This window comes from Syngnathus acus, chromosome 13 (genome assembly GCF_901709675.1).
Source record: "Syngnathus acus chromosome 13, fSynAcu1.2, whole genome shotgun sequence".
NCBI classification, from domain to species: domain Eukaryota; kingdom Metazoa; phylum Chordata; class Actinopteri; order Syngnathiformes; family Syngnathidae; genus Syngnathus; species Syngnathus acus.
This window is the reverse complement of record NC_051098.1, coordinates 16,390,647-16,405,328: the sequence shown is the minus strand read 5'-3', so window position 1 is coordinate 16,405,328 and position 14,682 is coordinate 16,390,647. Positions and strand designations below refer to the sequence as shown.

The 14,682-nt window shown below is 49.5% G+C and overlaps 1 protein-coding gene across 1 annotated transcript in view; it reads right to left on the bottom strand.

The window, feature by feature from the left end:
- nbeab (neurobeachin b) overlaps positions 1 to 14,682 on the bottom strand; it is an 87,957-nt gene that overhangs the window by 15,689 nt on the left and 57,586 nt on the right. The window contains 4 exon segments of the mRNA XM_037268787.1: positions 1,965 to 2,077; positions 3,040 to 3,155; positions 4,026 to 4,128; positions 4,320 to 4,437. Of these exon segments, the coding sequence (XP_037124682.1) occupies positions 1,965 to 2,077; positions 3,040 to 3,155; positions 4,026 to 4,128; positions 4,320 to 4,437 (450 nt within the window).

The following is a 14,682-nucleotide window of genomic DNA, read 5'->3' as shown; positions in this document are numbered from 1 at the left end:
AAGTCGACTGAGAGGCTCCTACACATTGTGGAGGAAAAAGAAAACAAACAGTCATCTTTCCTCTCCGCCGAAAAGTCAAATTCAATTAAAGTTGAGGCCAGGGGCCTCGCACGCCCCCGACTTGGATGAGCGTTTTAAGGAAAACCCAATGCCAACAGAGGCATGAATGCAGCTGCACATCTATGCCTGTAGGGGGCGCCTATAATTACTTTTGAAATGATTTGTTATTATTATTATTGTATTCTTTTTTTATTGAGCGTTGGCTGGGGCGTGGATTTAATCGATTTTAGCGGCCACACCCACAACATTCCAAAAGAAGAGCGATACGTGATCTCACGCTCAGCCTGCTGAAATATAAAGCAACAAAAATATGATTAAAACTTTAGAACGTTCCGCTTGTGCAACACAATCTGCACGTTGCACTTTAGATTTCACAAGGAATTAAGCCGCCGGGACACGTCAGATTCGTTTGCGCTCGCCTTGTCGCATGCAATCAGCTGCATTACGGGAAGAGGAAGTGGGGGGGGGGGCTTGACAAAAAGTTCAAACTGCACGAGGTGAAATGACACACCATCTCTTCTCTGATTGGCTGGGAGGAATCACATGTCTTCCTGTTATTTCGCATTGGTGCTTTCTTGAAATGGAATCCTGACACCTACAAATTTTAAATTTGCAGTCCTAGGAAACATTCAGCCTCCTTTCCCCCAAACATTTGACCCCAGTGAAGACTTTTTGGAATGCCGGCGCTGGTTCTCTACGGTCGGACGTCATCGCTGACACGTTGCGCAAAGTGACACAAAGCTTTTTGAATCACAACTATTTGCAGTGAGTGTTACGCAACGTGCCAACGGATGAAGTCGCAGACGTTGCGTGTGACTCGAGGAAAACTCCCATCAGGTGATTGCACAGCTATGAAGAACGTCGGCCGTCAGCCCCTTGTCAAGTCATCAGGAAATAATCATTAGCGTGCAACGTGCAAGGCTCGGTGAAGACCTGCCACTCAAATATGCGGCGCTCGGGCCCGCGGGCGGCGCCTTTCGCGGCCGCTAATTGTCGGCGTGCAGGTGAGCGCAATACGTGGGCTGCATACGTGGGAAAGGATTCTGCCGTACGGTATGTCATCCATTATGGAGCTGGTGTCGGTGGGGGAGCCGCGGGGGGTCCAAGGACAACTGTCAAGTGTTGCGGGCCTGTGAACTCATGCTAATGAAGGCAGCTCAGGCATGCAAGCAGCATGGGCGGATGTCACCCGAATACATTACAATACATAACTGTCTGCCTGCGAGGGGGGGGGGGGGGCAGATGGACGTCCAGCAGGCCGGATGCAAACGTGGACGTCCACCCAAATCAATTGAAATGAATTGATAAACGGGAGAACGTTGGTGTGGCTTTCAGAAGGGGTGTGGCCTAGTCCAGCCAGTCAGGTTGGGTTAGTGTTTGTGCCTTCATTTTTGTCCGGTTCAATTAACGAATTAGAAATGCGTCATACTTTTTACTCTATAATTTGACACGCTAATCAACACACCGCCGCCATGCGTAGCCGACGACGTTTTTTCCCTTTTTGCTATTTCTACTACCCCAAATTTGTCTACACACATGAAGAGAAAGAAAAAAAACTGCTGAGGATCAACATGACAAAGTGAGTCAGTAAAGAAATGGCAGCCAGGAATGTGACTCTTTTCAGGTCACTGAGCTGAACATGAGCGAGAGAGAGAGCGAGCAAGAGAGACACAGAGAGAGAGAGACAGAGAGAGCAGGCCAAAGTTTGTACTGGAATAATTCCTTGCCTTTGCCCAAAACAAACACAGAAAAACATCAAGCCTGAAAAGTTTCACTCTCAGGCTCCAAATGGCACAATGAAGTTCTCCAACTGTTGTGCTGCGTGTGGCAATCATTTCCACAACACGACTTCAAGATCTGCGTTGAAAAATCAAGCCAGCAAACACTGCAGTTGCATGCGCTACCTTGGAGAGATCTCTGAAGTTGGCGGGCAGGGTGAGGTCCAGCTCCTGAGAGTCGTAGCTGGCCAGAACCCAGGGGAAGAGCGGGTACTGGTTCAGGTCGTTGTACGTCCGGCCTGGACGCAACAATACATCAATGATTTCCATCGAAAGACTCCACTCTGACCGAATTATGCTGACGAGGTCACGATTTATTTTTTGAAAAGGTGATGTGAAAGTGTGGAAGCATGGCCGCCGTGTCGTCGGGGCGTGGGCAGAGTGTCGGGATTTTAATAATAGCCCGATGGTGGTTAATTAGCAGAGCACGTCCCCTTCGCACCTCTCGCCGCCGCCACAGCCCAACTGTCGGCGCCGCTTCCTGACGTGGCTGTCAGCCCGGGTCATTACTGGGAGATTCTCTCTTTTTTTGTTCATTTAATGAATTTCCTGCATGTTTTGCCCTCCGTCTTGCCTTTCCGTCTAATTAGCTGACAATAATGTATCCAAGGAGCTCAGGCTAAATATAAATATGCATGAGCGGTGGCAGCGGCGGCGAGACGCCGCGGCGTGACACCCCGACGAGCGGGGCCCGGCTCGCCTCCCCCTGTTGGATCAGAGAGGAGAGCGTCGAGCCTTTTCCGATCTACGCGCCGGACGCGGGTAATTACCGAGCCGAGCTCACGCTTCAAACAAACGACGTCGACCGCTTAAGGACGAAAGCGGGCCGGCGCCAGGCACTCCTCCTGCGATGTCATTCGTGTTTATTGATGGCGGCAGCGGCGAAGAACTTGCAGTCGGTGGACTCCGACACCCGAGATGAAGATAATTGCTTTAAGCGTAAAGCTCTCCGGTCCAATAACTTTTTTCCACAATCGGCAGAAAATGAGTCGGAGTCAATGTAAGTGACTGACGGCAAAAGTGGCATCAACACGCAAAAAAATTTTTTAAATAAATAAAGCGTGCTCTGTGTTGATATCTGGACTCTCACGAGTCTCCAAGTCCTAAAAAAAAATTAAAATAAAATAAAGAAATTAAATTAAAAAAAAGTAAAAATTTAAAAAAATATTTTTAATTATTACACGATCATTCATAGGCTCACCTGCGATGGTGTTGAGGAACATGAGGTACTCAAAGTTGGAGATCTCTCTCCTCTGCCAGCGCTGCGTCATGTTGGACGACTTGAAGAGCTGCCGAGGGCTGGCCAGTGAGGCGCGCCTGCAAAACAAGACAAAAAAGGTGCCACGTTGCGTCACGTCTGGCACGCGGCGTTCGACTACAGTCCGATGACTCGGCGCTTCATCCATTTGTGACTCAATCGGGGTTTGGATCGGAGCCCTCCAGTCTGAATGTGTCATTTTGGACAATTGCGGGAACACTTTGGGAAAGGCCCGTTCCTCGAGCCAAGTGGTGTCCGCGAAGACATGCGGAGGGAGGAGCAGCAAGCAAAGCAAATCACCTCGCGGATGCTTGAGAATATCAAATTCACCGCCATGTTTTCTTTTGACTGATTCCTCCAATTGTGACAATACTGACAAGTAATTTACATTCATTCCCTTCATGAATGGCCAGCTCAGTGGCCTAGTGGTAGAGTGTCCGCCCTGAGACTGGAAGGTTGTGGGTTCAAACCCCGGCCGGGTCATACCAAAGACTATAAAAATGGGACCCATTGCCTCCCTGCTTGGCACTCAGCATTAAGGGTTGGAATTGGGGGGTTAGATCACCAACTGATTCCCGAGCGCGGCACCGCTGCTGCTCACTGCTCCCCTCTCCCCCAGGGGATGGATTAAAATCACATGGGGATGGGTTAAATGCAGAGGACAAATTTCACGACACCCAGGTGTGTGTGTGACGATCATTGGGACTTTAACTTTAACTTTAACTTTTTTTCATGAATTGGGCCATTTGTTTTCCACGATTGCCACGCCCACCTCTCAACAAGCTACTCTCTTCGGCCGGCAGGCTGTCCGCGTGTGGAATGAGGTCACCCCGCCCGCCTGCCCCTCGAGGGTCAGCGCACAAGCACACAACAAAAACAAGGGAGCGCCAACGCTAACACGCTAAACAACGCTAGCGTCAGGAATAGACCTGTCTTGAGGGAGTCCGTAGCTGGTCCCCACTCCGACTCGAGGAAGACTGTGGACTGCTTTCTTCACCGTGGCCTGGTCGGGGAAGTTAAACAGGACGGACGCTGGAAGAAAAGAAGGAAGGAAGGAAGGAAGGAAGGAAGGAAGGAAGGAAGGAAGGAAGGAAGGAAGGAAGGAAGGAAGGAAGGAAGGAAGGAAGGAAATTGATTCAACTTGGTTGTGTGTTGACTTTTTGTCAGAGAATGCTTTTCCATGAGAACAACTGAATAAGAATAAAATGAAGTATATGGCGTACTTCGATTGGCCATGAAGACCTCCATGGCTGTGTTTTGCAGCAGGTGACGCCTGGAGAAGATGGCGCGGATTTCGCTGAACATCCACTTCCCGTGCAGACCTTCAGTGTAGGCCAACACCTGCGTCGGAACACATTTCCACACAGCGCTTAGCAATTCAGCATGGCCCAAATGAAACAATCTTGGACCCCGTGTGACAAAAATCAATAAAAGCATTGTGTGTTAAAGGCTGAGGTGGCAGACAAAAGGACGGACGGGCGCCGCAAGCGCACAAAAGTAAGACAATTGTTCTGACAGGTGAGAACGGCCCCCCGCTTTTTCCATCTCGCTCCTCTCCGAACAATTTTGTCCCGAGGCGACCTCATCGGTTCTCCGGGTCGTGGCGGCGACGTCTCTCGAGAGGCACCGCGTGAGAAGAAAGACGCCACGCCACGTGTTTGCACAAACACCCAAAATCTCACAGCGTGCCCTTTGCAATTTTTCATATCAACGATTTAAGGACTTAGCTTCTGTCCTGTTTATTAATATCCAACAACACTGTGACCAGGAGAGTGTGATGTGCTCCAGCAGGTCAGCTCCGACGCTTGTCAAGAGTGCATCGGGCGGGCGGGCGGGCGAGCGAGCGGGGGGGGGCCCGCCGCCTTAATTTCTCCACGGAATAGCCGGCCGGCCGACCCCGCCGCCGCCGCCCGGCTCTCTGGAGCTCAATTAAAATTGGATTAGATGGAGATAGCGGCATCCCTCAACTGATGCTCTCCTGCGGGTAATGCAGTGCCCCCTCCCACCCTCATTTGACACCTCAGCAGCCTCTCCTCCAACTCAAACAGTTGTCATAGAGACAGCGTGGCCCCAGAGGAGGGGGCAAGAGAGGACAGCAAGTGAGGGTCGCCCCCTCCAGATGCATCCAGATGTTGTGGAAGTCAAATTTGCTCTTTCTAAATTCCAAAGGCATCATGGGAAGGCTTATCAGGTGAAATCCGCCATCCCGTGACCTTATTTGGCCGTTACGGGACGTGTCTTCCAACTTCACAATAAAAAACGGTGCATTTCCTATTGAAATAGACTGAAGGCAGTGCGGTGAAGAAAAAAAAAAGCATCATTTGACATGTGGTTTCATTTGGGCCGCTGTCCTGTCCAAGTGAACATTTCTGCGGCTTGACAAAGCGCAGGCCAAAGGGCTCGCTGTCAACAAAAGGGAGGCTAAACACCGACTTGGGCTGGGGGGGCAAAAAAGCTGATTTCAAACAGCCTCAATCAGAAGATTTGTCATCATAACAAAGCTTTGGGGGTCTAAAGGCAACGCACGGGGCCCCTCCTCCTCTCCGTGTCGACTCGACAAAGCCCAGCGCCCGTGTTTCTTTTTTTTGGGAGGTGTGGGGGGGCAGCTGTAAAAAATGCCATTTAATGAACCTGTCTGCTGAAGCTGTCCCCTGCCTGTCAGAGGTGTCAGCCGCTGACGAGCGCTGGGGACGGCCGTCCGCCCGTCCGCCTGCTCGCCTGCCCGCCCGCCCGAGCCTCCAGTCACAGACAGGCCTGCCAGCTGGAGGCTTCGGCCCCAATCTAATCACGCCACCAGGAAGGGACCGGCGGGCGCTCTGCTCTTGGTCTGTCACGCTCAGAGCTGCGAGGGAGGGAGGCAGGCAGGGAGGGGGACGTGGGCAGGGCGCTTGATGATGGAAAGGAGGTCTGCCGCCCAAGCCTTTTGTTTCCACACGCACGCTCATTAGGAAGCCAAGGCGCATGCGCCGCCGCCAGCGCTCTCGGTGCTAAAGCGGAAGCGGTCCCCGCAAAATAAAATGTACGAATGTATCTCATGTCATCTTATTTTTGGTCGTCTGCTACTTTGAAAATCAAATATTTCTGTAAATCGCGGTTATTGATTGAAATGTTGTTTTGTAACGATGTGAAGTTACCCTAACCCTTGTTTGCACTCTATGGCGCAAGCTTTTCTCTCTTTGCAATTTGCTGTCCTGGCACCTTTGCGACTTGACAGAGGGGGAGACAACGCAACCACCAAGACGTGATGAGGAGGCGGCGCGCGGGTGACGCCGCCGTTTAAACCCGTCCTAACAAACACGGCACAGAAAAGGGCCTCTAATCACATGTGACTGCCGGGCGGCTTCGACTACACTTTGGTTGAAACGCCGTGATGGATGTTATTAATAAATCGAAAGCCTGGGTGTCTGCATATTTCCTCCTGGATAGGAGAATGATGCAATTCGGGGTGACGGCTATATTTATACGAGCGAGCGCAGCGGTGTGACACGATGCGTCGCGGCCGGCCGGCCGGCGCTCTCTCACTCTGCACATTTGCCTAATCGGTTTCCGTCCCAAGGTGGGAGAAGGATCCATCCATACGCCCTTTGTGGCTTTTTAAGGAATGCGAGCGCCAAAGTTAGTCCGATCTCACTTGGGAATATTTTTCCTCAGGTGACATGAAAAGTCTCACCGGCGCATTTAACTTGAAATAAAGCGCAATGGAAGGGGAATCTCCACACTTTTGCGTGAATCCATTTTTCACGCCGCAAAGAATTAGCGCATCAAAGAACGTTTCATCACTGACAAGTGTTGTGAAGAGCAAAATATGATTCGCCGCATTCATATAGGCGCTGTATAAATAGTCCACGCCAGTCGCCTCCACTCGGGTTGAGGCCCGTATCACGCAGACTCTTAAAGCAGGTATTGCTTGGGGGTGCTTGCTGCAATGTGTGTGTGTGTGGGGGGGGCAAGATAGAGATTTGCATAATCAGTGTCAGTCTACATTTGGGAGAGAGCTGGAGTGTGGCGGGATGACACGGTGTGGCTGCTCTCTCTGCCAGCCAGCCAGCCAGCGAGCGACCGGTGGGATAAAGTAGATGAATATGCATGCCTTAAACACGTCCAGCCAAGTTTGTCAATAGCGTTTATGTCAGCCACGCTCGTTCGCACGCATTAGCCAGACGCTGGCTGGGAGGACACACTTGTGGGCTTGCTAGTTACTTCTCAAGTCAGATTGTTATTTTCAAGTCCGTCAAATGGATGGCCTCAAAATTCACTCGCTAGCTCTCAGCAATCAATCAATAACAATCCTTTTGTGCATTAGCACTAGATTAGCTTTACTGACCGATGGCTTGACACTTTGGCATATTTTGCCAATGATTACGTGCAAAAAAGGGCCAAGAAGAGACTTTGGAGAGCCCATCAAGCAGATAAAGAGCTTGAGACTTTTTAGTCTAAGGAGCTTGAGGCCCATCTTCTCTTAATGGGACTTTTTCCCAGAGGCTTGTCAGCCTTAAGATGACTGAAATCTTTCCTGGCCGGGATGCCGCCATCGGGGCTGCCACGCCGAGCGCCAAGCTGATCGCTTTTGATCCCGCTTTTTTTTTTTTTAATGGTGGTGTGGGAGGGAGAGGGAAGCGGTGGAGAAAGAACAAGACAAGGATGGAGGAGAGCAAGCAGGAGGGCGGCGCTGATGAGCAGCGAGCGGCCCTCCATTCATCTGGTCTGCCTCACCTTTTTTTGCCTCATTCATTATCCGTTTATCCTCAACTTATTCGCTAGCGATTGCTCGGTAATATGTTGGGGATTTGGTAGAATTCTGCCTGTCACCTGCTGCTACATCATGCGTGAACAAAAAGACCCAAACGGGGTGGACGCTCTTTGAGGATTATGCTGGGTGACACCTCCATCGGGAGTATCATTTTCGCAGGCATCCGGCGGAATTAGCTTGACGGAAAAAAAAAAAAGGTGGAACAGGTTTCTTATCGGTTCTTCTGCATACGAGAAGGTGGGGGGGGGGCTTGTTCATGCAAATGAGCGCCTTTTGTCAGGCGGCGGCGTCAACCCTCGAGGGCTGAGCGGGGCCACGCCGGGCCGAGGCTACGCTAATCCGCCACTGGAGCGCGCCCGATAATTTGCGCCTTATCCTCATGTAATGATAGCGTTAAAGTCTTTTTCCTGCCGCTAATCCCGCCGCCATGCGGCTGAGGTTTGCTGTTAGCGGGCTCCAAGTTAGCATGCCGCTGCCTAGCCCTTATAAAAATAAAAAAATAAAAAACAATCGTGTAGGAGGAGCGAGGCTCTGATGTAACGATTGTGACTCGTCATGCATGGCTTCTGCGCTTGCTGATCCGCCTCAGCGGTTCGGCCAGAAAGACTAGCTCCGGGCTATGGCGGCCATCTTGGAAAAATGTCGAAGTTAAGTTCACAGCGTCAAAGTGTGACATTGAGGCCTTTGCACTCGACTGGATTAAAAAAGACAATAGTGTCTTGCAGAAGACATAGTGTGCATTTTGCCCACAACGCAAAATATTATATTATAAAATATGATAAAAATCTCTAGTCTTTAGCCAGGGGTCACCAGGTAGCCCCCATGGAGCAGACCCGCTACAACATTGTGATCTTCTAGGAATTTTATATAAGTGGCCTGTATATAAAACAAAGCGAGCTGTTTTTGTTTTCACGAAAGCAAGTGAAACATAATGAAAAGAGCGTTAGCTTTGGCAACTCTTTGGCCCAGCGGGGATCCCGGCCAGCCATTACTGGAGCCTGCCAAAGGCAACAACTCCCCGTCCCTCCCCCCCTGCCAAAGCCAACAACTCCCCGTCCGTCTCTTCCCTCCCTCCCCCCCTCGACAAGCTGCTTTGGCGTGCTGCGATTTGACTAATTACGTCGGATTAGAGCATATTCACGCAAGATGTTCTCTTGAGGGTCAGCGACACGGCGCCCGGTTGGCCTCTCCTGGTCCCGGCCTGCTTGTACACAAACGGGCCACTTGGATAGAACAAGCTGGAACGGATACTGCCACCATTTCCTATTCCTGCTGATTATCTGTTAGCATTAAGCTAGCAGGCTGAGGCTAAATTTGTCTGGACGATGTAAATCCAGTTTATGAGGCAAAGCTTTCAAATGTATTTCCAAAAAGAAGGCAAACCTTAGGATCATTTCCATTTGTCCACAGGGAAATGAGCCTCGGAATATGTGTGTTTGAATTCAATTGTGCTAAATCAATTTGCCACAATGGGGGAGGTTGCTTGACTATTTGTACGTGTAATAATGGGGGCGCACAATGGCAAAGAGGCTTACGGCCGGCGTTTCATCAAACATTTCGGCAAAAAAGTTCCAAGGGGCCGCGCCTGATGAAAGAAGCCAAAGCTGGTGGGATCGCCCGGGCTTATTGTACACAAGTCACATCAAATTAATACGGAGGGCCGCTCGCATCCTTTCTTCTCCTCGGCTTTTCACAACGGATTAAGCTATGAAAACTCAGAAATGACTAAAGCACCTATTAGGCTGCGCGCTCCCGCTTTTCTTCCGCTCGCCTTTGAAATGCGCATCACGCAACCACGACGTCAAAGTGGAAAAACGGATACGGCAACTTTGCCATGGCAGGCCAAAAGCAAAAAGTCAAGCTTTACTCATTCATGGTCAAAGTTGATTGATTGATTGACAAGGCAAGCTTGTCATTTTTTGTGAACAACTAACAGTGATTCAACTTTTTCCTTTGACCATCAATATAGTGGGCCAGGTACTTGTTACGTACTTGGACTTGTTCTTAAGACACGCCCCAAGAAATCCAAAGAGCTCTAAAACAATTCTTAAAAAGTCTCGAAACTGTTGACTTCAGTCAATCGCATCACTTGTTGTCGTGTCAAGATGAAGTAAGTACCGGGGGGGCCAATGTTTGATTGAAAATACCCTCGTAGCGAGCAGCCTTCATCCATGCAAGGCGAGCGCTGAGAGGGAGGGGGGGCGTGTCTCGGTGCACCCCGACTCGCCTTCTCTCTTCAAAGACGTGCATGAATTGTAATTATGGCTCCTAACAGGATTGGAGAGCGCGCACTTGAGAAGCGGGTCGTGTGGAGTTAAACGGCTGTCACACACTCCAAAGCCGAGCTGCCATGAGAACTAACCAACAAAGGCCCGACCGACTCCATCCAGCGTCCCGCCCGCCCGCTTCACCTCTCAAGCCACATGGCAGCATTGTTCGTCCAGGTTGCACTTTTTCAAGCTAATGCACAAAAGACGTCCAACGTAGTCTTGACATAAGTTATCGGTAATTATCAAGCAAGAGATGGTAGAGTTTAACGGGGGGGGGGGGGTCCGATGATTGGTACCATCTGAGAAACCAACGTTTGGAAAAAAAAAATCAGTGTCAGATTATCTCCCGACCTGGCCATTAGGGGCAACGGAAAAGCTCATCTGAGCCTCCACAAAATGCTTCAATATGGGACCATTCAATGAGAGAGAAAAAAAAAAAAGCGTGACGTCCCCCACGCTTGACCCTCGTTTTCAACTCTTAATTGGATTGCGAGCAGAGCTGAAGAAACTTTTGGCTATTGTTCACTGAGCTGTGCTTTTCTTTAGCAGCATTCCTTCCAGTAGTTTGCTTCCTCAACAAAAACATTCAAACAGCCGCTGCCGGGAAACTTTTCAGTTTTCATAAACTCCCTCCCTCCCTCCCTCCCTCCCTCCCATTTTTCTCCCCTTTTACATTTTCTCCAATCCACTTTCTCAGCGAGCTCGCTGGTGACAGGCTGAAACAAAGCCAAGCCGAAGCCATTGTGTCGCCTTTCAGCGCTCGCAAGCAGCGGCAAACACTCAACGGCCCTCAAACCAACAGTTGGGCCCAAGACACCGCAGGTCCAAATCAAGTCAAGTTAGATTCATGTAAAACCGGGTCATCTTCAGGGAAGGCGGGGATTTGGATCCTAGCGTCCTAGGTGCTAGGAGTCCATTAGGTCTCTGCATTAGTCGTTTGGTGTCAAATCAAGATGGCCGTTGGCGCTAGCAACTCGTGAGCGTGCATTGATTCAGAAAAAAAAAAAATAGTCGACCAATCCAGGAGGAAGGAAATTCTTCAGCCAAATAGAACTAAAATATTTTTTTTCAATTCTATTTTTTTTTTTTTTAAATATTAAAACATTTCAAATAGAAGCAAAACGTGTGTTCTTTGTCTGCTGAGATATTATTTCGAGCGGGCAAGAATATTTCTCTTGTTTTGAGCATTTTTGTCCAAGTTTGATATTTCATATCCAGCATTTGAAGCAGGCCCGTTTGCAATTTGACATCTGCTCTCATGAAACTTTCCAAACTTTTTCTCTTTAATTGTTGCGGTGGAGTAAAACGCAAGCTAATAGACAAGTAACGGCGCCTTTAACAATCACATCAATCAAGCTCGTTTCCCCCCTCACGCGCCGCTTTCAAAAAAAAAAAAACTATGATGAAAATAATTATAATAATATCTCATTAAGGGAGCGAATGAGCGACATGGGGGAGAATTAATAGCAGACAGGTGTATAACACAGCGCAATTATGGAAGCCCAAATTAGTTCACTGCCTGGAGGCAAACGCAAGAGAAATTGTGTGTGCCTGTGTGAGGAGGTTTCCAGGAGCGAGGCTCACTGGCAAGAGCGGCAAACACCAAAAAAAATGTCTTCAATGTGTAAATTAGGGCGAGGAGTGCGCGCGGAAAGCGGCTTTCCCCGCGGCAAACGCAGGCAGGCCGAGATGAGACGGGGCGCGGCAGTGAAACGTGATCAAGGCCGGCGAGGGGAGGCGAGCCGAGGCGAAGGGAGGGAGGGGAGGCAAGGGGAGGCACGGCGAGGCGAGGCGGGCGTCAGCGCTCAGCTCGGCGGCAAGTGGCAGCGTCTCTTTTACAGTCAATCATTCATTACTCAGCCCAGCGCTGCCTCTCCAGGTTCTTTTTTTTTTTTTTTCCCCGTTCTGGGTAAACGGCTAATCCACCCCCTTCATTAGACGATGTCAACATCCAACACAATGGCAGCACTGACTAATATTAGATGGCCTGCGACTGGAACAAACCATTTCATCTCCGTTTGATTTGCTGACCTTTCCAAACAATGTGTTTAAATGAAATGGGACATTGGGATTTTGTAGGAAAGTTGCAGAGATATTTGGCTCGTGGTACTTTGGTAGCTAGCTTGCTCGCTAACCACGGCCTACAACCTGTTCTATTAGAAAAAAAGCACATCTGACCATTAAACCGAGCAACAGAAAAGTCAAGCAATTAGCCCGTCACTTTTTTAAGTACACCTGCACGGTCGCCGTTCGCCACATGAATCGTTTTTCTTCGATTGCAACCCGATTGTGAGAAGGCAAATTTGAAATGGTCCCTGCCCTTCCGTGCAGATCCGAAAAGAGAAGCCCTGACCAGGGCCGAAATGGAAAGCATGTCACGCTGGAGGCGCATCTAACGCGGTCTGAGTGCCGTTAATTACCGTATAAAATAAGCAATTGGCAACCTGGCCCATATGTCGGCGCCAGCGTGGCGGATGGAAATGAGGCGGGCTCCGTTTGACGCCGCTGACGGGCTAATATTAAGCGCGGCTCAGCGGCAGGCAGAACTAATCAAAGTAGACAAAATGTCTCTCTCTCCTTGCCATCTTTGTCTCGCATCCACTCCAGGGCTTTTTTGGCTTTCTCTCCTTTTCACCTCACCTCCCGAGAGGCGCTCGGTTCTGCCGTAGCAATGGTGGCGCTGTGTGGGTGTGTTAGGTCAAGCCTAAGCTCACAAACTGGGTCACTATAAGGAACAGGAAAGGAAAAATGGGTCAGAAACGTGTTGGAAATCAGACCGTTGTTGCATGATTTGGACGCATATGTCATTAAAGCAACAAAACGCATGATTTATTTCTTGAAATTCGATGATTGTTTTAGCAAAGTAGATTACTTGAATGCTATAGTATACAATTTTGTTGCTATTTCTTCTGAGGCTGGAAATCTCACTCCCATTCATTTAAAAGGGAAAGACGATTTGCGTTACGAGCGTGGTCATGGAACAAATTGAACTTGTAAGTCGAGGTACCACTGTACTTTTTTTTTTTCCCGGAAAAATGACCAAAAAATTGTCTGTGTTTAACATAAAAAAAATAAACTTGTAGATAGATGCTCGATTGGAAAGTGAGTCTTAGATTTCTCTTGTAAAGTGAAGCCATATAAATGTGTTATTTATCTACAAAAAAAGGTTTAAGCATCACTTTCAGATGTATAGAAAAAAAACAAACTCCTGAGGTCTCGGCGTGACGCGTCGCGGGTGAAGCCCCCCCACTCTTGGGATGATAACCTAGCAGACATAAATCACGGCGCAAAACAAGGCGGGCTCATCCGATTCCTGAATGGAAATGATGTGTCAATACGCTGCCGTCCATTCACGCGCGTCAGCTGGCCCCGTGGCACAATGGGCTGGGGGCCGACTTATGAACTCCCGGCAGCACTCGGCCGAGTCCATAAAACAACTGGCGGCGCCGCCGGGGAGCGCCCCCGAGACGCCGCCCTCTCGCACGGACCAGCAGATGACACAGATGGGGCGAGAGCAAACAAAGACGAGGGCCCCTTTGTGCGGCCCGCCAAAGCCTTTCAAGAGCTATTCATGCAACAAATTGGGCAAATCTGGCCGGGCCGCGGCCGCTCCTGTTTTGCTCTTTTATTAGCATGAGGCCGACGTCACGCCGCGAGCGCGGCGTCTGATTTACTGCGGCCTCCTAAAAACGCTGCTTAACACTACAATTTAAGCAGACAGCGAAAAAACACCAAACGGGGAGACTTGCGAGCTCCAAGAATTTATTGTTAGGCCACTTTATAGGCCCGGGAAACATGATTGGAAAGTCCGGTCCAAATGGCTGTCGCGCGGTTGACTGGAGAAGCGCGTGTGATTTACCCTGGCCCGTCAGTGAAGAAAGATCATACGAAAACAAAATAAGACAAAAATTACAAATAATAAAAAAATGAGATGCATTTTTTTCTGGAGCTATCTTTTAGAAATTTGGATTCCCGGTGGGGCAAACAATGCTTGGAAATCATTGGGCAATGATATGCTAGCATGGATAGCATAGACGCTAACGTGATACATTAGCAGAGATAGCATAGATGCCAACGTGTTATTTTGGCATGACTCGCTTTTACCGGTAGCAGGTATCGGTACTTGGACCACTTTATTTGAAGGTTGAAAAACTGGACCTCTAAAGCAGGTGACCCCGAGGTCGCCGTGGAAATGACAACCGTCCTCTACTTTCTCCCATAAGCCTCATCAAGATGATTTTGAGGATGTTATTTAAAGCGCAAACCGCTTGAAGGAGAAGCAGCGCTGCTTTGTGTTGGCCCTTAACGACATCAAGCTTGAGTGAGTGCCGTTGGCTTCCGTGCAGGTCATTAAATGAACGCGCAAGCTTCCTCTCATTAGGCCCTGCAGCAGCAGCGGCAGCAGCAGCAGCAGCAGCAGCAGTAGCAGCAGCACAAGCGCAAGCAATCTGCATGGAGAGACATTTGTCATCATTAGCCCGCCTCTGACAGTTGGCACCCGGCATCTCACATCACCGCGACTGACAATTATGAACCCTTCATCCCTTATTTAGGCAACCCCGCCTA